We start from the raw sequence: 21,619 nt of genomic DNA on the forward strand, positions 1-21,619 counted from the left end.
GGAAATTAAGCATAATATAATTCTGTCAGGTTGAGCATCCTCCACCCACTAGAGGGCAGCTACTATCGCCAACAGTTCAACTGAGTTTACTGACAGTTCATCTGACATATCTTCACATCAAGTTCAGGAATGTAAACGCCTGMTCCTCTCCTGTAAGACCCCTATCTGGGTTTGAGGATGTCAAAGAAAGACAATCTATTATAATGACAAGATAGTCGAGTGACCGCTCTACAATGGAAATATATGTCCTCAAAGAAGGAAGGCGAGATCAGGTGGGGGAATTCTAGCCAATGAGAGGGTAGATACCCGTAAACAATAGGCACAACTCGGATATAAAGTTGTTTTCTTTCGAAGTAGGCTGAAATKTATTTATTTATTTATTTTATTTAACTAGGCAAGTCAGTTAAGAACAAATTCTTATTGACAATGTCGGCCTACCAAACGGCAAAAAGGCCTCCTGCTGGGACGGGGGCCTGGGATTAAAAAAATAAAAAATACAATATAAATATAGGACACAACACATATCACAGCAAGAGAGACACAACACTACAGAAAGAGAGACCTAAGACAACAACATAACAAGGCAGCAAAACATGACAACACAGCAATGGTAGCAACACAACATGACAACAACATGGTAGCAGCACAAAAACATGGTACAAACATTATTGGGCAAAGTCAACAGCACAAAGGCCAAGAAGGTAGCGACAGCAATACATCACGCAAAGTAGCCACAACTGTCAGTGAGAGTGTMCATGATTGAGTCTTTTAATGAAGAGATTGAGATAAAACTGTCCAGTTTGAGTGTTTGTTGCAGCTCGTTCCAGTCGCTAGCTGTAGTGAACTGAAAAGAASAGCGTGCTTTGGGTACCTTTAAAAGAATGTGACTGGCAGAACGGGTGTTGTATGTGGAGGAGGAGGKSTGCAGTAGGTATCTCAGATAAGGGGGAGTGAGGCCTAAGAGAGTTTTATAAATAAGAATCAACCAGTGGGTYTTGCGACGTGTATACAKAGATGACCAGTTTACAGAGTAGTATAGAGTGCAGTGATGTGTCCTATAAGGAGGATTGGTGGCCAATTGATGGCTGAATGGTAAAGAACATCTAGCCGCTCGAGAGCAACCTTACCTGCCGATCTATAAATTATGTCTCTGTAATCTAGCATGGGTAGGATGGTCATCTGAATCAGGGTTAGTTTGGCAGTTGGGGTGAAAGRGGAGCGATTACRATAGAGGAAACCTAGTCAAGATTTAACTTTAGCCTGCAGCTTTGATATGTGCTGAGAGAAGGACAGTGCACCGTCTAGCCGTACTCCCAAGTACTTGTATGAGGTGGCTACCTCAAGCTCTAAACCCTCAGAGGTAGTAATAACACCTGTGGAAAGAGGGGCATTCTTCTTACCAGACCTTTGTTTTGGAGGTGTTCAGAACAAGGATAAGGGTAGAGAAAGCTTGTTGGACAYTAAGAAAGCTTTGTTGTAGAGCATTTAACACAAAATCCGGKGAGGGGCCAGCTGAGTATAAGACTATCATCTGCATATAAATGGWTGAGAGAKCTTCCTACTGCCTGAGCTATGTTGTTGATGTARATTGAGAAGAGCGTGGGGCCTAGGATTGAGCACTGGGGTACTCCCTTGGCAGTGGCAGGCAGTGGCTGAGACAGCAGWTTTTCTGACTTTATACACTGCACTCTTTGGTAGAGGTAGTTAGCAAACCAGGCCAAAGARCCCTCAGAGACACCAATACTCCTTAGCCGACCCACAAGAATGGAATGGTCTACCGTATCAAAGCTTTGGCCAAGTCAATAAAAATAGCAGCACAATATTGCTTAGAATCAAGGGCAATGGTGACATAATTGAGGACCTTTAAGGTTGCAGTGACACATCCATAACCTGAGCGGAAACCAGATTGTATACCCGAGAGAATAMTATAGACATCAAGAAAGACAGTCAGTTGATTATTGCCAAGTTTTTCCAACACTTTTGATAAACAGGTTCAAAATAGAAATAGGCCTATAACAGTTAGGATCAGCTTGATCTACCCCTTTAAATAAAGGATGAACTGTGGCTGCCTTCCAAGCAATGGGAACCTCCCCAGCAAGGAGAGAAAGGTTAAAAAGGTTGGAGATAGGTTTTGCGATGATAGGGGCAGCAACCTTAAAGAAGGGTCTAAACCATCTGACCCAGATTTTTTGGGGGAGTCAAGTTTAAGGAGCTCCTTTAGCACCTCGGGCTCAGTGACTGCTTGCAGGGAGAAACTTTGTAGCGGGGCAGGGGAAAAAGAGGGAGAAGCATCAGGGATAGTCGCATTAGAAGGGGTGGGAGATGAGGAAATGTTGGACGGGCAAGGAGGCATGGCTGAGTCAAATAGTAATCCTGACTTAATGAAGTGGTGATTAAAGAGCTCAGCCATGTGCATCATGTCAGTAACAACCACATCAACTTTAAGGGACAYGGGCAGCTGTGAGGAGGAGGGTTTATTCTCCAGGTCTTTAACTGTTTTCCAGGACTTCTTGGGGTTAGACCCACAGAGAGAGAACTGCTCCTAAATTAAAGTAACTAACTTTGGACTTCCAGATAGCCTGAGTGCACTTATTTCTCATTTGCCTGAACGAGAGCCAGTCAGTCTGAGTATGCGTGTGCCGAGCCTTTCACCAAATGCAGTTCTTGAGGTGGAGTAACGCTGCAAGATCATGATCGAACCAGGGGCTGAACCGGTTTTTAATTCTCATTTTCTTTATGGGGGTGTGTTTGTTAACAACACCACTGAAAATATCAATGAAGAAGGTCCAAACGTCTTCGACAGAGGGGATCAAGCTGATTCTWTACCMTTTTACAGAGGCCAGTTCATGAAGGAAGGCTTGCTCATTAAAGTCTATGACAAATCAGGACAGGTTGTTTCACTGAGATTTTCTGGGTGTTTGGAGTCATACCTTGTGGGATTGGTGATAATCTGAGAAMGATTTAGGGAGTCCCATTGCTTTAGGACTTGGTCAGGTGGTTTAAGCATGTCCCAGTTTAGGTCACCTAGCAGGACAAATTCAGACTTAATGTAAGGGGCCAGGAGAGAGCTTAGGGCAGGTAGGGTWCAGTCCGGTGCTGATGGAGGACAATAGCACCCAGCAACAGTCAACAAAGAGCTATTTGAAAGTTTAATGCTTAAAACCAGCAAATCAAATCATTTGGGGACAGACTGGTGGAGACAACCGAGCACTGAAGGGGATCCTTGGTACAGATTGCCACTCCCCCACCTTTGGAAGATCTGTCTTGCCGAAAAAGGTTATAACCAGAAAGGTTAACATCAGTATTCAAAACACTCTTCCTTAACCACATCTCAGTAATGACCAACACATCTGGATTGGAGCTGTGAACCCACACTTTCAATTGATACATTCTAATGTTATTAACATGCAGAAAACCCAGGCTATTACGAGAGCAGAAAACAGTGAAGCRGATATCAGAGCACAAGTCAGAATTGACGCTAGCAACAGTAGGTGGGCCAGGGTGTACATGCACATTTCCAGATATCATAAACAGTAATACAATCAAGGCACGGCATAGTACAGGGAGAGCTCTGYAGTGCTGATTTAAGACATCTGAATGTGCAKGAGATGGCAACAAGATCATATTGTACAGCAATTTCATCAGGTAACATGAATACAAAGCCGGCGAGAGGTGGTTAGAATAGGATGGGAGGCCAAAAGTCTGTGTAACCAATAGAGAGTCAGAGTCCCGAGTGTGGGAACAAACATAGTCTGTCCCACGGTTGGGTAAAGAAAGTTTGTAGCCAACAAAGTATGCAGGAGTCATGAGGAAAATAGCAAAATGCACAAGATGAAAAAAATATACATATAACGACCTTGGGCTAGCCATTGTAAGTTCAGAGTCACTCGCCCCAACAGTGCGTGTGTGCTGGAGGCGAGCGAATGCTCGGGAGAGAGGGGTGAGTGGGATGGGGGTACCAGACAAGGGGAGACAGGCCAGGGCAGACGGTGAACAGATCGCCAGGTGGAATCCAAGCAGGAGTGCAGCAGGCAATGAGAGTAGGTGTGTGCCATGTGCATCCACTTATATCAGTGCACAGAACTAGGAATTTGAATATTTGAATATTCTATTTGATCAAATAAGCCTCACGTAGCAAATTAACAATAACAATTTTTGTTGACCAAACTCAACACTCATAAGATGTTTCTTATTAACTTGTTCAGTGATTTTTGATAGCAGATCAAATCGAATGCACATACATCTTTTTTTAATACCACATAGAGCTCAGTGGGTTCCCACAAGGGGTTAATTTAGTCACCATTCCTTTTTATCTAAAGAAAACATTAGATAGACTATGTAGCCTGTGTGTGTTGTAGGCAAATAGAGTCCCAGTGAAATACTGCCATTCTAGCAAATATCATTATTCAGAGAAAGCAGTCATGAATTTCATGCAGAAAAATGCAACAATGAAGGGCAAATCATTTATTTTATTGTATTTGTTATTATGTGAATCAGATGCATTTCTATGACATGGGCTTTTTAAGAAACCAAGGCATTTGTTCCCTCACACTCTCAGTCAGAAAGGTCAGACCTATCGCATAAACTCTAAGGTTGTCATGGCCTCTGACTTTCAGTACAATATGACATAGGTAACACACCTGTCAGGTGATAACCAGCCAACTATGACAACTGATCTGAAATGCTTTATTTGGCATCACATAGTAAATTAATTTATGATGACTATTTAAGTTTATCATCCTCATCATCATCACACCTTTGTTGTCAATCAGTGTGTAATGTGTCTTGTTAAATATAGAATATAAGTATTCAATGTGATAAAGCCATGTAATGTAACCTACATTTCAATATAAAAATGCAACATTGTATGTAATTTAGGCCTATACATTGTAGTCACAGTTATTCATAAAGGGAAAACATAGAGAAAGTACTGAATTTGTGGACTGTATTGTTCTTGAATGAAAATGTCATATCACCCCAAAAAGAACCACAATAAATAAGATAAAGATTGATGTAAAACAAGAAACAAACCAAAAAASAAGATATTGGCACACAGTGATCAGTCGTTGTCATAGATGCAATCTGCAAAGAAATGTGAATTATTAGGCTCACTAGAAATGATAGAAATAATAAATAAATAAAAATCCTCTGACATAAAAAACATATCAGCACCGTATTGCAAGAATAAATTGATATAGTTGATCACTTGATCTTTGTATAAATGCCATTATTTCATGTCAAAAGTCTGAAACGTACCATCACCAATGTCGTCATAGATATCAGAATCTCTGTAAAAGCAAAACAGATCATTTATATCAAATTTAGGGCATTTCATATCTAAGCATTTTCTCTGCAGTTTAGTGAACTGGTCAATAACATACTTTAGATGTTGTGTATTTCTGGATCTGTTTTTGAATGATCTGTTTTTGTGTGGTACTTACTCTACTACAATATGGCTAGTCAAGACGTAGCCAACTAAAGGAGAGAGAGATGAAGATCATTAAAGTTAGCCCCCTTGCAAAAATGGTTTTATTGCAGAATGCCTATGTGTGGATTCATTGTTACTCACACTTGCCCTCCATGTTCCTGCAGATGAGCTTGTTGTCCACAGGCTCAACGATGACATCCACAGTCTCCCCAGGTCTCAACGGCAGATCTTTACTGCTCCACTTCTTATTGGCCAAGGTGGAAACGATGGTCACCTGATACAATACCTGGATCTCCCGATCATGCTATTGGTGGGAGAGAACAGGATTGAGGGTCAAACAAATACATAAAATGTCAAATCTATGTAAATTGTAATAATATACTACTTACCTTAAACTTCTTTCTGAAATCCTTCTCTTCCTTCTCAAATTTCTTTAGCTTTTTAGGATCTTTGTCCTCAGCCTTATCCTTGGTTTTACTTTGTGGAGACTGAAAAAGAGAAGAAATGTGACATTATCAACATTTTTCCCCAAGTGGGGGATTCGACATTCCCTCTCTCTCTCTCTCTCTCTCTCTCTCTCTCTCTTCTCTCTCTCTCTCTCGTCTCTCTCTCTCTCGTCTCTCTCTCTCTCTTCTCCTCTCTCTCTCTCTCTCTCTCTCTCTCTTCTCTCTCTCATCTCTCTCTCTCTCTCTCTCTCTCTCTCTCTCTCTCTCTTCTTCTCTCTCTCTCTCTCTCTCCTCTCTCTCTTCTCTCTTCTCTCTTCTCTCTCTCTCCTCTCTCTCCTCTCTCTCTCTCTCTCTCTCTCTCTCTCTCTCTCTCTCTCTCTCTCTCTCTCTCTCTCTCTCTCTCTCTCCTCCTCTCCTCTCTCTCTGCTTCTTCTCTCTCTCTCTCTCTCTCTCTCTCTCTCTCATTACCTGCTGACAGGTGGAGTCGGAGGGAAGTTAGTGACATCCACATCATCATAGATTTCCTCATCAATGACCTCAGCCGATTGTTCTATAACAGCAAGAGATACAAAGAAAGAATAGTAAAAACATTGAAAATGTACGTTTTTGTAATCCCACTGACACAGAGCACACAGTCACCCATGATATTAAACATAATACTTTACCAGTATTTCCTTCCTGATCAAACTGGGAAGGTGGAGGTACTCTGAAAATGACAAAAACTTAATTCAAATCTTAGTCCATGTTATGCCTGGTCTCTGGTGTAATTTRATTTGATTGCTTGTGCTGTAGGTCAATTTCGATCAAATGGACATGAATCAACACAGATAATTGAACAACCACACAGAAAGTCAACAAATGCCAACAATTACAATGATTTAACTCACACCGGTACATATATCATTGTGGGTACATATACATTTATAGACAGAATGAAACGGTTGTTAAAGGCCAAGTGCAGTCAAAACTGTGATTACTGTGTTTTATATATATTTCCACACCACRAGGTTGGAATAATACAGCGGAATTGTGAAAATGATGATAATGCCACTTTAGCTGTTTGAAAAGGCTGCCTGAAATTTCAGCCTGTTTTGGTGGGATGGAGTTTGGTCTAGTTAATAGACCAATAAGAAATAGTTCCAAACCTCTCTACCAATAACAGCTAGTTTTCAGTTTTCCCCTCCCTACTCAGACCACTTCCTGACAGTTCTAGCAAAATTCTTGCTTGAGAGATTGCTCTTTTCTAAGAAGCAATGTTTGTTTCTTTTTTTACCATTTTAATTGAAAACAATCACAGTTGTTACCCRGAAATGATATGATATTGAGATCAAAACGGCTGCATTGGACCTTTAATTAATTGAAGGACGTACAAAAACAGTACTTYTATTGATGTTTTACGAATGATTTTAGACTGATTAAATGATTCAGTAATGAGTTAGTGAATCCCTTCTGTCCCTCCTGTTTATTTCTTTGAGATTTTGGGTTATAGGGTTAGGAGTTAATGACAGTGTATTTTCCTGATCCATCTTACTAATGAGAGAATTACTCAATTTTGCTGCCTGGGCCTTTTCTCCACTCCTCGAAGCCCTTTAACACCCAAGAGAGGCCGCGAGGTTTAGGAGGCAATCTGGTGTCCGAGAGGCTAGGGTTGCACACACACACACACACACACTTATTTACAATACACTCACACAGACACATGGCATGGAAAGTATACCCTCACACAGACACATGCATGAAAGTATACTCACACGACTCAGATTATACATCAACGACACATGCAATGGAGAAGTATACACTACACACCAGACACATGCATGGAAAGTATACACTCACACAGACACATGCATGGAAAGTATACCCTCACACAGACACATGCATGGAAAGTATACACTCACAGATCAACGCACGCCAATGAATCTACATCATCATAGTGCAGCAGGTCACGATATTCTCACCTGACGTTGAAGCTTGACTCGTCCAGATCATCATATACATCCCCATCCTCCTCAGGTGGTGGAGGAAGAACCACTATGAATGACAACAGGGAGATTGAAGCTACTCTAGATGTAACTAAGGTCATGTGTGACCACATTACCATATTGTGTTATTCACTTTCAATATTAAGTTGTTGTCATTTGAAACTTACTTCCTGGACCCTTGATCCCACTGGAATGAGGAGAACATGATTTCAATGGAGCACATAATCACACAGTCAAAACTAAAGACAGTGAAAGGGATTCATGCAGTGCATTTTTATAATAAGKTATTCATATCTTTCCAATGGTTATCTGTCTCAAAGGTTTTGATAGTGTCAGTGGCCATTTTACCTGCCGAGGTTATTATGAAAGTCCACGTCATCATATACCTCCGGTTCGTGTTCCATCTGACTGGGTATAGACACACCCTGACGCTTCAGAGTGTCAAAGTCAATCGCAACTGACTCAGTCTTCACATAGCCATCTGAAAATATACAAAGCACATGTTTAAGTCTCACACATGGGGAACATTTAAATGGATGTGAGGGAGAAAAGTAAGAAAAATACAAAGGAGATGGAGTAGAGGAGGAAGAGCAGACAGGAGGAGGAGGAGGAGGAGGAGACAGCTGTCACTTACAGGAGCCATCCTGTGACCTTCCCAGCCAGCGGCCCTCTGGGTTGTCCAAAACACGCATGATGTCAATAGACTCTCCCTGCTTCAGCCCCAGGTCCGTCTTGCTCCCTTTACTGTCCACTCTGGCCTTGGCCCTGTGGATGACCTCCAGTGGACCAGTCAGCTGCCACATTAAGGATAAATAAAAACATGATAGAGGATGCAACGTAATACACATTAACTTCCCAAATATTCTACAGGATGGACTCCATGATAACTACAATATAGCAAGACTTAGGGGAACCACTGAACAACGGGCTTCTGCAGTGCAAACACTCACTTTGAATTTCTTTCTGGCCTCCTGTTCTTTCCTCTCGCGTTCTTTCTGTTCTTTCTTTTCCACCTCCTGTCGTTTTTTCTCCTCCCTCTCTCGCTTTTTCTCTTGTTCCTTTGACGATTCCCTGATAAAAATAAGTGTCATTGGTGTTAATGCTCACTAGAGGGCAGTGTTCATTTAAAACCTGGTACAATAAAAGTTGAAAAGAAACTGGAGGGAATCCATAGTGATACTGTAGTTAGAGGACTCAACTTGGATATAACCCATTTTATATCCATATAACCCATGGACAATGCCATTGCAGACAATGTATGTACGCCATTGAGGGTAATGTATGCACTCACTACTGTATTATTAGTCGCTTTGGATAAGAGCATCTGAAATTGCTAAAATGTACATTTTAAAATATTAAACTGGGTGGAGATTCCTATGGTTTGGGAGCGATCAGCCAATGATCAGAGCATTGTCTTCTTCAAATTGGGTTTCATGGACTGTAAATGGGTTGAAGTCTTATCACCACCATCTATCTAATGGCCAAAATAAATGAATGACACACAATATTTGGTTTAGGACTCCAGCCCTGCAGGGGGTGGTAAATCACCAATATTAGCTTTACACTATTTTTAAACAAACAAAATAAATATATATACTACTTTTAAATGGAGATAGCCTCAATTGCGCTGTCACAGGTGCCATAATGGCACAGATACAAAGATGAGACCTTTTAACATCTCTATGAGGGAATCTTTCTCACCATCTTTCATCAAGATCTTCATACATTTCATCACTTTCACTGTCCTATTGGAGGAAAAATATTTAGTTCGAATACTGTACGAATACATGGCAATAGTTTGTAAAAAATAAAAAAAAGTCAGAAATGTTGACAAAGTGACAAATATTTAAAGTCACCTCATTCCTTTTACTAGGAGGGTTGTTCATTAACCCCACATCATCATAGTTCTCATCTGGGTCAGGTTGGATTCTGGAGGCAGAGACACAAAGTCAGTCAACTGGCCAAAATGACCCACCACATCACAATGAAAATAAAGTCAGTACACAAGTATTCCATTTTCAAAGTTACTAAAGGAAATAATAAGTACTAGTGCATAAACAAAAAAGGGTGTTAAGAATGGTATTGTATGATGTTTCTATGCTCTGAAGAAAGTGCATTGTGCCTCTACAGGCCGATGTGTATTTTACTTGTGTATGTACCTCAGTGCCAATCACCCTAGTCTAATATTGTTTGGCTTTCACACGACATTCCCCTGATTATCAGAGTCTGATACTCACATGGCTCCTGGTGGTCGCGGTGGCAGGCTAGGGGCCATGGGGTTCGAGGGCAGGGGTGGGGCCACATGGTTACTGGGGTGAGAGGCAGGAGGTGGAGGAACACTTCCCTTTCTAACCCCAGCAGGACCTTCAGGGTAAAATCATAAACCTTTAGATGGTCCTTTCAGATGTAGTGAAGAAAAACTTCACACACACATTCATCCTGCATGTAGACAACAATGCTTACAAAATACACGAATAGTGCCTGTAACATCTCAAAACGACATTGTTACCAGAAGGGGTGTGGAATTCACATTGGATCCCTCTTCTGTCTGCTGACTTACAATAATGCAAACCATGCTGAAGTCTAACTTTAGTCAAAACCATATTCACATGTGGATCCAAAAAAGGAAACCTTTCACTTGAATGTGTCCCTGTTTAAAGAGGAACTCCGCAATTAGGGCGCAAACATCAGCTGTAAAAAGGAGGAAGGTAAAACAGAAACTTGAGCGGGAACTCGAATAGAGGAAGCCAATGTTCGTGTCTTTGGTTTCACATTTCAACGTGTAATTGTACTTCTGTGTGTAACGACTTTTATAAAGCTTTCGTAAGATCAACCCCTCTAATCTGTCTGTCTGTTGTGATGACAACCTGTGGCACAGCTGATGTGTGTTCTACCACCTGTCTCCGATCAGTGGAGCATACAACCACAGAAACCACCAGACTGGGGGAAAGGCTTGTCAATCTGCAGAACTGGAGCATATTTAGAAAACCACACCTTTTGCATCTTAGCAGCTGATAGACTTATCCTGATGTGGCTTATTCGTGGTAAGTGAAAGACAAAACACTTACCATCGGTACTAGCCTCTGTGCCCTTCTTGAACTTTTCCAAGTTGACCCTAGGAGGCCGGTTGGGTTTGGCTGGGGCAGTCCCCAGTGCCAGGATATTAGGCAGTGGGTTCCTTTTGGGGAAAGAAGAGCTACTGGTAAGGGCAGAAGGGTTCAACCCCGCGACTGGAATGGTGTGGCCCAGTGGCTTCTTAGTAAAGCTGGGTTTCTTACTGGCTATAGGTTTGGGGGGACAAGAGTCACTGGAGGTGAGGGGGAGTTTGGTTATTTCTTTCACTCCTTCCTCAGATAGTGTCTCTCCTCGATTGAATGCATTCTGAGCAGTCCTGAAGTTTGTGGGCTTGAGGGTAGTGCTTGGTGTGAACGGTTTGATTGTAGAATCCACAGCGCCAGCCACACTATCCTCTGTCTGAAGCCGCATCTTTGCAATGGAGCTGATGGGTTTTATGGAAGGGGGTAATTTGTTCGGCGTAACCCCGCTGTCGTCAGGTTTGGAGCTTCTGTCTTTGCCCCAGGTGGGTTTGGCCACACACAGGGGTGGTTTGGGGAAGGCAGGCTTGGTGCCAGACAGGGTCGAGCTCAGAGAGGGCTTCTGGAGAGGGGGTTTTGGCAGAGGAATTTTGACCTCAGCGTCATGGGATACTTCTGGGCCAGAAGGTTTGGGTTTAAATGGGTACTGTTTGACAGAGGGTTGGCTGTCCTCTTGGGCACTTTCAAACATACTAGCGATCGCTTTGGTTTTGGGCAACTCCCTAACTTCTGGGGCACTCTTGGTGGAGACAGTGTTCTTCAGGAAGTTGGGTTTGGGCACGGTGGATGCTGCGCTGCCTGATAGGCTGGTCTCCAGGACAGGTTTCTTAGGCTGGAAGGGGGGTCCAGAGGACAGAGTGGGGTGCACTGCAGCTTTGGTACGTCCTGTAGAGATACCCTCTGTGGAGTTTCCCCCCGTGTTGAAGCGAGCCGTGATGGCCTTCACATCAGACTTGTTGTTCTGCTGGCAGCAAACAAACAAAGACTAGTGAGGAGGAAGTGTCCTTTATGGATACACAGTTTCCCCTAATAAATACTAATTTGAGGAAGACAGAAACAAATAATGTAATTTACATCAATAGTCATTCATTAAACACTGTTGGTTATTTCTCTATTATACAAACACACAGACATATCTAACTGGGGAGCTAGGGAAAGGAGAAAGAAAGTGAGAGAGACAGAGAGAAAAGAGGGAGTAAACAGGTTGTAACAGATGCTTTATAACTGACATTGATTAATGACTCCAACCTCCACATGCACAACTTCTCATTCTTATTGGGTTAGGGTCATCTAAGAGAAAAGTAGTTTTACAGCTTAGATTGACATTTCATCAAAGGACGGCCTCTGAAAAGGATGCTTAACCCTGAGTAAACTTTACGATGTTTGCACCATGTTGGTATTAAACCACCTCAATCTCACCAAATCAAGCCAACAACGATTCACCTACCTCTCCGTGTCTTGCTGTGCTGAGAGCACTAAGCTCCTCAGGGTCCTAGTATGTGTAACAGATCACAGAGGAAATGCAACATAGTCATGGCGCTAAACAGGAAGTGGGTACATAGGTGTTCTGTGCTCTCATTATTTGATTAACCTATACTCTGCCGTGTTTTGCATAGACAATATAGTCATTCTAACGATAATGGTTCTGCTACTACTATTTGGGGGAAAAAAGGTATCTTGAATGCCTGGCTGTAAAAAGAGCTGCGTAAATATAATGAAGCAGACCTAATATGACCTAATGAATCAGATTACCCCTCTATGATGAAAGGGTTCTGTATTTTGACGTTCTGTCTTTCCTTAGTCAAGATGCAAATTACCCTCTGGGGCACAAAAAAAGCTGTTTATCTGTGCTCTGTGTGAGCGGGTACCGCAGCTTCTGCTCTCTGGGGAGAGGTTAGAATACTGTATGTATCTGTTATTAGCCACACTGATGATAGTTGCAGTAAAAATCTATGCCTCATCATGTTGTTGATAATAAAGGACATGTGGTGGACGGCTCTCCTCTTGTAGCACCACACCTCACTGTAATGAGGGTTGTTCGAATCGAGACAGAGCAGAGTCCTGTCATGAGGAAGTGCAAAGGACAGGCGTTCCGATTGCACAACGCTGATGACCGCCTGACTGTGGAGAAACAAACTGTGCTGTTGTTGGACTTCAGGGAACAAACAATGGAGACAGCTAGGGGGGGGGCAGAAGTGTCCATTGAAAGTGGCATTAACTCGTCAATTAATTAAACATGTTAATACTTGTTTCACAGTGTATTGGACTTGTCACTCTTTATGAATACACATATAGCCTAATAAATTGTGTCGCGTCACATAAAGAGCAATGTAGGGAGATTATAATAGTTCACACTGGTTCTGCTTTTACGGCAGTCAATGTCACTTATCATTAGTCATTAGTCTCATTGGTGAGCATCCAGATTACTAGGGGGTAAATGTATAGCCTATTCTCATGACTGTTTCTCAACTGTAGTTTCTCCTTAGAAACCACAACTTCAGCTGGAATCCACTAAACTAGTGTATGTCCCTAATAAATGTAGATATTTCTGAGCTAATGATTATAATGCAACAGAGTTATAAAGACACGGTCTCCCTGTCATTTATGTGTTGAAGGCTGTGAGACGTACAGCCCGTACTGTCTCTAGTCACTTCACCAGAGATGTGCTGCATGCCTAGCAAGACTAAATTACAGCCAACAACCGAGGGTCTAAAGTAACACCTTGATTTTATTCAATGAGTTTAGTTGGCTGTGTGCTGGAGATTATTTTGGTACGACATGGCCTGGAGCAGTACCATGAAATCCATGGATGAAAAAAAGCAGACAGTAATTACATAGACACAATGAATGACTTTTCCAACAAAAGAACAAATCTCCTGACACACTACGGTCAATGTCCTTTAGATGTTAAGCTTGGAGAGAAATGAGAGACATGTTTTTTTTTAAATGCCTTGAGTAAAAGCAAAGAGGAACCACAGGTTTTTTCAATGTGGTGAAACAAGTTAAAAAGTCTGTATTACACAATCCAGATTGTCACCAACCCATTTAAAAACTGTACTTCTCTAATGCAGAGGCTAAGCGCTACTTTAATAATCCAAATCAAAACTGCATCTACAAATCCTTCTAGAAGAAACCGTATAGGTTTATAGTAATCAATTACAGAATCCCCATCTCATAGCACTTTCATTAAACTTCCCAAGAAAAATTTGCAAAGAAAACAGGGCCCTGTATAACAAATAAGAAAAGGAATATAGAATCTTGCACATTTAAAAATCGATAAGAAATAAATTCTACAGCGAAACGGGCTAATACCTGCTACTACACTACGGTGTACAACAAGGAATTTAAACAAACACTAACGCTTTCCCAAGTTAACCATACAGCCAATAAAGATACAGCATCATTAACTTCTCAGGGTCACAACTCATGAGGATATGATTGTAAGGCAGGTACTCACCATAGTGGCAACAATCAGCGCCCAGGGAATCTACCCAGTCTGTACGTGGGCTGGTGGCCCTTAGGTAGGAGAGAGTTTCTCTGTGTGTCCTGAATGTTTTTTTGTGAGTGATGGCATGAGAGAGAGAGAGTGAGTGTGTGTGTGTGTGTGTGTGTGTGTGTGTTTGAGCATTTGTGACCTCAGTGTCTGTGTGCTATTGGCTACTTCCCCTCTCTGCCATGCTGATGACTACACAGGAGTCATTTAGCAGTCTTATCTCTCTCTGTCCATCTGCAGTATTTGCGTATTTCAAGCAGGTACATTGCTCTTTCCATCTCCAATGAACCACCAGCGTCACAATTCCACAGTAGTTCCCCAGAACTGTCGTGAAATACAACCTTTTTCCTCACACGGGACATACGTTGTTAACTGGTATACAAAACCCTGTAATAAAATGTACTGAATTACATAAGGGGGGTCAGAGACACAAAGTCCACTGGCTAATGTAGTCAAACCTGAGGGTTAGCCAATAAGTAAACGAGGGATTGATGTTGTTGTTGTTGATTGTAGAGAGACTGTGGGAATAAAATGAAACGTTTCTGGATGAATGCGGTCTGATATTTTAGATATGTGCTATCCCAGATCTTTTGTGAAAGATATTGACCTGAAATTAACAAAATAGAGTTACATCTTTCTCATCCAAACTAAAATAATGGCAGGAGGGAGGAAGGTCAAACTTTTTTTTTACTATGCGCTGCATGGCATTTTCAAGCACATCACATTTGGTGTGAAATGAAAGCTAAGAGTCTATATTATTGCAAAACGAAGGCATAAAATATTTTTCTACCATTTCCATCGTAAAAATTAGGAATAGGCATAGGCTTTGATTTCTGGTCAAGTAGATGGAAAAGAGGAGAGAGAAAGAGAGAAAAAGTCTTACAAGGCATTAGAAATGCATCACACCACCATAATGTTGAAATTATTTGGCCTTGTCATTCAGTTACCAAAAACCCACACATCTTTAAAATACATTCTCTCCTTCATGAGGAGGGAGGATAATGAACATGTGCAGAAGTAACAAGTAAAGGTAGACCTACCAMTTAATTCGTGTTTTTACTGATAACAATTTGGTTTGTGATTTATTAAGTGATTAAAATTCGTAATTCTGTTACCAAATCGGTAACAGAAGGACTGCAACTGAATTGGTTACAATTGGAGTTCATAGAAGTCACAAACCACAGTCGGGTCACCTGCTCTCCTCCCTTCCACTGGCATGTTTTCTTTCTGGCACATGGTGGTCAAAGCAAGAGTGTGAAAACAGTTTGTACAACCCCTCCCTCCCTCCCTCCCTCCCTCCCTCCCTCCAATTAATGTCCCCTCTCCCGGCTCTCTCTGACACCTACAAATGAGCAATGTTCCCTCTAATTTCTTTTGGCACTGAGCAAATTTCAGGTCTACTGAGTGCAAACTTGAACATTCAGAACATTTTGTGCAACTTCTGGCACACGTTAAATATGGGCACTGAGGCTGTACCCTCTTTAAGTTACAGTTATAACAGCGGCCAAGTAGGCTACTGTGGCTATTTGATCATAATGTAGGCCTACCATCAAAAACAATGGAGAAAATGCATCCCATAACATGTTAACATGGAAATAGCTGTTATATCATTTAGCCTACAGTAGCAGCCAATGTGTGGTGTTCAATGTAGTCCTACATTCCATGAGACTTTTGAAAATACCATGTAGGGATTGACAATAACATGTTTATCCACTTGTCCTTCAGACAAGGAGGTGACTGAAAATGTTGTGTTGTTTGATGGAAGAATCCACTTTACAAAACAAAACGCATCATTATTCCTATATCATTATCACAGAGAATCAAACAAATTAGGCTACCCTGTGCCTATTGGCGACTTAGTTTATTCAAGCATGTCTCAAAATACAACACTTCCCTTTTAAGACTTAAAAAAACTGTCTTTCTTTTCAAAGATGGCTAGAAATACACATGTTGTGCTCTTGTAGGAAGCAACCACTGCCCCATTGCTGACTAGAAATATGCTWTAAMCCCTGTGCCTATTGGCGACTTAGTTTATTCAAACATGTCTCAAAATACAACACTTCCCCTTTAAGACTTAAAAAAACTGTCTTTCTTTTCAAAGATGGCTAGAAATACACATGTTGTGCTCTTGTAGGAAGCAACCACTGCCCCATTGCTGACTAGAAATATGCTATAACTGGGCTAATAACTCACTAACTAGCAAAGAATATGAACAAATGTACACAGCTGGCTACATGCAACTCTCTTTTCTCTCATACACTGAGCAGCGACAGACACCGGAGGTCCATAGACGTTAAAAAGTCATTGAAATTTGGTCAGTCCAATTTGGTCAGTTTCACATGTTTGGACAGCACAGTACAGTCAGCAAAGCAGAGTTAAGTACAGTATGGTATTGCACACTAGAGTAGAGTACAGTATCATTTACTGTACTGTACTGTATTGAACTATACTGTGCCATACTAAACTCTACTGTGCTGTACTATACTGTACTCTACTGTACTGTATTGTGTTGTGATGTCTATGTTTCACAAGTTTGGACGTCTATGATTGGTGCAGATTTAGTCCGGTCTGAATCAATAACATTCCTAATTATGCATTCACAGCATAGTACAGATCAGGGACCCAGTACAGATCAGAGACCCATGATGTCATTCTGTCACCATCATTCTGTTAACGGGTGTTAATCCACTTCACTTACTGCAGTTCAATAACCAAAATGGATGTTTTTTCTTCAATGTGTCATGTCATTGCTTACACCCCATTCATTCTGCAGACATCTTTTAATTCTCATTTGTAATTATTTAAGAGCTTTTGGAAAACGTGGTCACATAAAAAAAAATGAGGGAGATTCTACTTTCATTCTGTTACCAAACTTTACACCTGCACTGTTCTTCAATTAAATGTGTTTTGTAAAAATCTCTCTGGTAATTGCTAAACGTAGTCCATGTGCATAGAGTTGTATGGTTGTTAAACTTTGCGATCTATGGTTTTTGTTTGGAATACTTTTAAAGTGAAAAGTCAGAGACCCAGCATTATTCTGTTATCGTGGAATTGCCCTGCACCTAGTCATCTGTGTCCAGTTCAAAGCTGCTGAACATATTTTTTCTCCCCACTAATCCCGGCATAGACCCAGCATAGCTCTAAGACAACAGACAAAAATCCAGGTCAAATACAACCACATTCATTAGACCCATCTTATTCCTATTCTATGTTACGTAAACATGAAACACAGATGACTATTAGCCTACAGCTAATCACCTTACATTCTCTTGTCAAACCAATTCCTATCCTACTACCTGGATTTTAACGTTAGTCTACAAGCCTGTAACTGTAAGACTGCAAGTTATTTTTCATAACAATGTAGTCTTGTGTGATTGGTGTAGCCAAATAGCGGAGCTTTCGAAGCACACCTTCAGGCATCGTTTTTTTAATGACTTTCACTTTTTACAGCTGTCCAGGTCTGTAGATTTAAAAGAAACCAGATGTCAACTTCCCAATTATAGAAAATAACTTCATTTCAAGAAACACGTCAACTATTTGTAGATATTGTTTTGGTAATGTTAGCAATTTCAAAGTACAAAATGCTAGTTTGCAAAGACATTTCTAATAAAATTCCTTTAATGGTTATGATTTCATCTGTTATTATGTCAAGTGTTTTACCCACAACCATTAAACATTCATTTGAGCTTGCTGCCATGGTGTTTTTAAGGTCTTTGGGCTGTTTTCTCTCGTTCACTCCTCTGACCTCTGACCTGTGGTAAAAGTAGCGCTCGTCTGCTTCATCATCACGATCTTGGTAAATTCCGCCAGTATCCTCAGGACAGTGAATACCCAAAGTCCTCTGCAGCTTCTCCTCTTGCTGCCGCAGCTCCATGGAGGCCACCAGGTCATAGATGTTGGCCAGAGACCACATGGGGAGGGGAACCAGACATTCATATCCCCGTCCTTCCCCACCACACTGAAGTACTCCCGGTTGAGCTTCAGCTGATCCCGGAGACCGTTGACCACAACCCATGACAAACGCTCCTTCTCAGTTTGGTTCTTCCCTGAGAAGAATAAAGGAAAGGTGTTTGTCATGCCATTTCCCGATTATTTCCATCAACAATTGACTGTTAATAAGTAGGATAGAATCAGTGTGGGAAATGACAGAAGGAAATAGAAAGATTGTTTTTCTGTAGCATATCTCTTGGGTAAGGTCTGTGTACAGGAATGGTTGGATCATTCAAAGGGATTTGGATTCTATTTCCTGTCCAAAAACACACAATGCATGACATGTTGACATTGTCTGTTGACATGTCAGTACACAGTATCATCTTATAAAAAAACAACATCTCTGGTTGGAGATGTTTAACAGGGAGCCTGACCCATAGGACAGGCCTGTCCTCTCAGCCCCTGGAGCTGCTGTTGGAAGGAGTAGTCATCCTCAGATGAAGTAGAGACGATCAGCAGTCTCCTTTTAGACATGAACCTGGTTGGGGTAAATGGCTCTATTATTATCTGTGCCCTGCTTTGTAACCATTACTAGTCAGACAGTAAGGTACTGTGTTGACTTAATCTCATACCTCAGCAGTGCCCCACCCTGTTGTTGGGATTTGGAGCAGGCGACAGGAGTTTCTCTCCCTCTCCATTTCAGACCGTCACGACGGAAAGGTGTCAACATAATCCATCAACGCAGATGAGGGTGGAGGTACATGAAATACTTTCTAGAACACATAACCCATCAGGACACAAATATCACATAATGAATGTGTCAATTGATCACTACGGAACTACTAAACTTGGTAATCTGTGTAACCAAATGATTAGTGTCACCGCAAAGGGGAGAGAGATGACCTTTACATTGAGCTTTGGGTCGTAGTCAGTCAGAGTCATGGAGAAATCCTTGGAGGACATCCCGTACTCCTTTATCAGTCGAGAGATGAGATCTGGGTCAGTGAACTTCTCTGGTATTGAGGTGAATTGAGGCTCAGGATCTGGAACAAATATAGAAATCCAGAGTTTTACGGTAGGGAAGCTCAAAGAGGAAAACCAGATGTTTAGTTATTATAACGACACTATAATCCTGAAGAGAAATTTATTTAGGATCAATCTGAGAGAGATCGATTCTGTAGACACAGACACACACATAGCAGTGCCAAGTTGGTAGTGGTGCAGGGTGAGGGTGGTATCAGACCCTGAGCTCAGGATGGTTGCCATAGTAACTTTCCTGAGGGCGAGGTCACAGAAATGAAGCCCGTTCTCCTCCCTCTGCTGGACATACTGAGGTGTACTGTCACTGGGCGTGGCTATCACCTGTATCCCAAATTAATGAGCACATCTATCACAAACAAACAGATTGATTGATAGACTTAAAAGTTACTCATAAAAGCATTTACCATAAGTCTTCTGTTCCCCTTCAACTGCTCTACAAAGTCCATCAGTGCTTCCTGGTTGTTCTCTTTCACATCTCTGTGGGATTTATTCCCTTTGCCTTTTCTGTTCTTCTTCTGCCCATCATTCTTCCCTTTGCTTTTTCTTTTGGATTTGTTTTTCCTCAAGGATTCTCCTCCCCCACCAAAGTCCTCTGGTTTTGGCCTATTATCACTAAAGTTGGCTATAGTCTTTTTCTCTTGCCTCCACAGTAGAGGGATATGTTTTTCTTTCTGTAGCAACATTTCCATAATTTTTTGGGGTTGTCCTCCCCCGCAGCTTTGGAGTTTGCCTTCCCTGTGATTAATATTTGTGTTCCTTTTGAATCAAGGGGTGTCTTTCGAATGACGAACCTGGAGCGACCACTGAGGATGTCCGGAATTTTGCTCTTCAGTGCAGCCTTCTTTTCCACGGGCTTCCTTACGTTTGCCTGCATATGGGGACTGGATACCTTCTTATCACAGGAGTCTTTTTCTTCACCATCCTCTTCTTGATAATTTTACATTTCAGACGGGAGCTCTTCCTAGTGAGTTTTTCGAGCTTGCGTATGGGGAACTGATCAATAACTTTGAGGACGGCTTCTACATGGACGGGGTAGGCAAACCGCTCACTCACCCTCAGGTTCTTCTTCCTGACTAGCACGGAGAAGCCTTGGTCCCCCAGCTCCAGGTAATGCATTAGCTTTGTGACCATGCCTGGGTCCATGCTCTCCACAGTGGCCTCTCCCTGGAAGGTGGTCTTCTGGATCCTGCCTTCCATCATTGCGTTCTGGATGATGGTGACGATAACGGTGTCCCTCTCGGCCAGGCGGCAGTTTAGCCTCTCCTGCTCCATGTCATGGATCTGTTTCTCCATCATGTGGAGGTAGTTGTCGCTGTGAGACGGGGCTGTGATCACCCACAAATGCTTCTTACCTGCAAAATCAACCAGAAAATATTTTTCTCGCTCGAGGCTTGCTGCAGGACTTTCCGGGTTTCCCTCTCCGCCACCCTCATGATCTTCCTCCGGAGCCAGGACACCAGCAGGTTCTTCATACTGGGGTCTGGTCTGATGTCTGCCCTTCCCTGGCCGTACGGCAGACACCCCTGGGCTGTGACTCCACAGAGAAACCAGGACAAGCAGAGCAGAGAACAGTCTAGACATCCTCAGTGGGGTGGTGGTAAGTGGGGGATAATGTTTCTCACCAGAAGAGTGGGTTGACTGGGGATAAGGAGGACTCCTGGTTCACATTATTCTCTGACCTTGTTACAGGAATCTCCAGGGATCTTTCAACTTCAAAGCATACACACTCAAGCAGCATGCTTGGTGGCATCTCCACTTCAGACTGAGACTACCTGTGTTAGAGGCCGAGCTATAGAATAACAGAGAGGAGGAGAGAAGAAGAAGAGGATGAGAGAAGAGGTTTGAGAGAGCGGGAGGGGTACTGAAACCTGAGCTGTTACAGATTCTAACATCAAACAGTGCAGGAACAAAACAAACATTGATCTGTATTGTACATCTAAAATMAACACAGGATATATTTCCTGACAATTAGAACGCATGTAAACATCATGCACTGCACAGGAACACACATTTTCCTCAATAGTCGTAAACAAAAAAGGGTTCCAAAAGGGTTCACCAGCTGTCCCCATAGGAGAACCCTTTTTGGTTCCAGGTATAACCCTTTTGGGTTCCATGTAGAACCCTCTGTGGAAAGGGTTCTACATGGAACCCATACGGGTTCTACCTGAAACCAAAAATGGTTCTTCAAAGAGTTCTCCTTTGGG

General features: G+C 42.0%; 1 protein-coding gene and 1 pseudogene across 1 annotated transcript; both read right to left on the bottom strand.

The window, feature by feature from the left end:
* Positions 1-4,451: 4,451 nt before the first annotated feature.
* Positions 4,452-14,486, bottom strand: fyb1b (FYN binding protein 1 b). The gene is made up of 19 exons (XM_070441159.1): positions 14,409-14,486; positions 12,399-12,443; positions 10,925-11,915; positions 10,094-10,220; positions 9,713-9,785; positions 9,558-9,601; positions 8,807-8,927; positions 8,491-8,650; positions 8,205-8,337; positions 8,024-8,043; positions 7,833-7,905; positions 7,421-7,516; positions 6,540-6,580; positions 6,343-6,424; positions 5,818-5,905; positions 5,570-5,732; positions 5,442-5,475; positions 5,257-5,288; positions 4,452-5,082 (listed from the first exon to the last, which is right to left on the bottom strand). The coding sequence occupies exons 1-19, from the start codon at positions 14,409-14,411 to the stop codon at positions 5,060-5,062; spliced, it is 2,349 nt and encodes a 782-aa protein (XP_070297260.1). The 5' UTR covers positions 14,412-14,486; the 3' UTR covers positions 4,452-5,059.
* Positions 14,487-17,973: 3,487 nt separating this feature from the next.
* Positions 17,974-21,004, bottom strand: LOC111961076 (coiled-coil domain-containing protein 80-like; annotated as a pseudogene).
* Between the last annotated feature and the right edge of the window lie 615 nt (positions 21,005-21,619).

Source organism: Salvelinus sp. IW2-2015, linkage group LG4q.1:29 (genome assembly GCF_002910315.2).
Source record: "Salvelinus sp. IW2-2015 linkage group LG4q.1:29, ASM291031v2, whole genome shotgun sequence".
Taxonomy (NCBI): Eukaryota; Metazoa; Chordata; class Actinopteri; order Salmoniformes; family Salmonidae; genus Salvelinus; species Salvelinus sp. IW2-2015.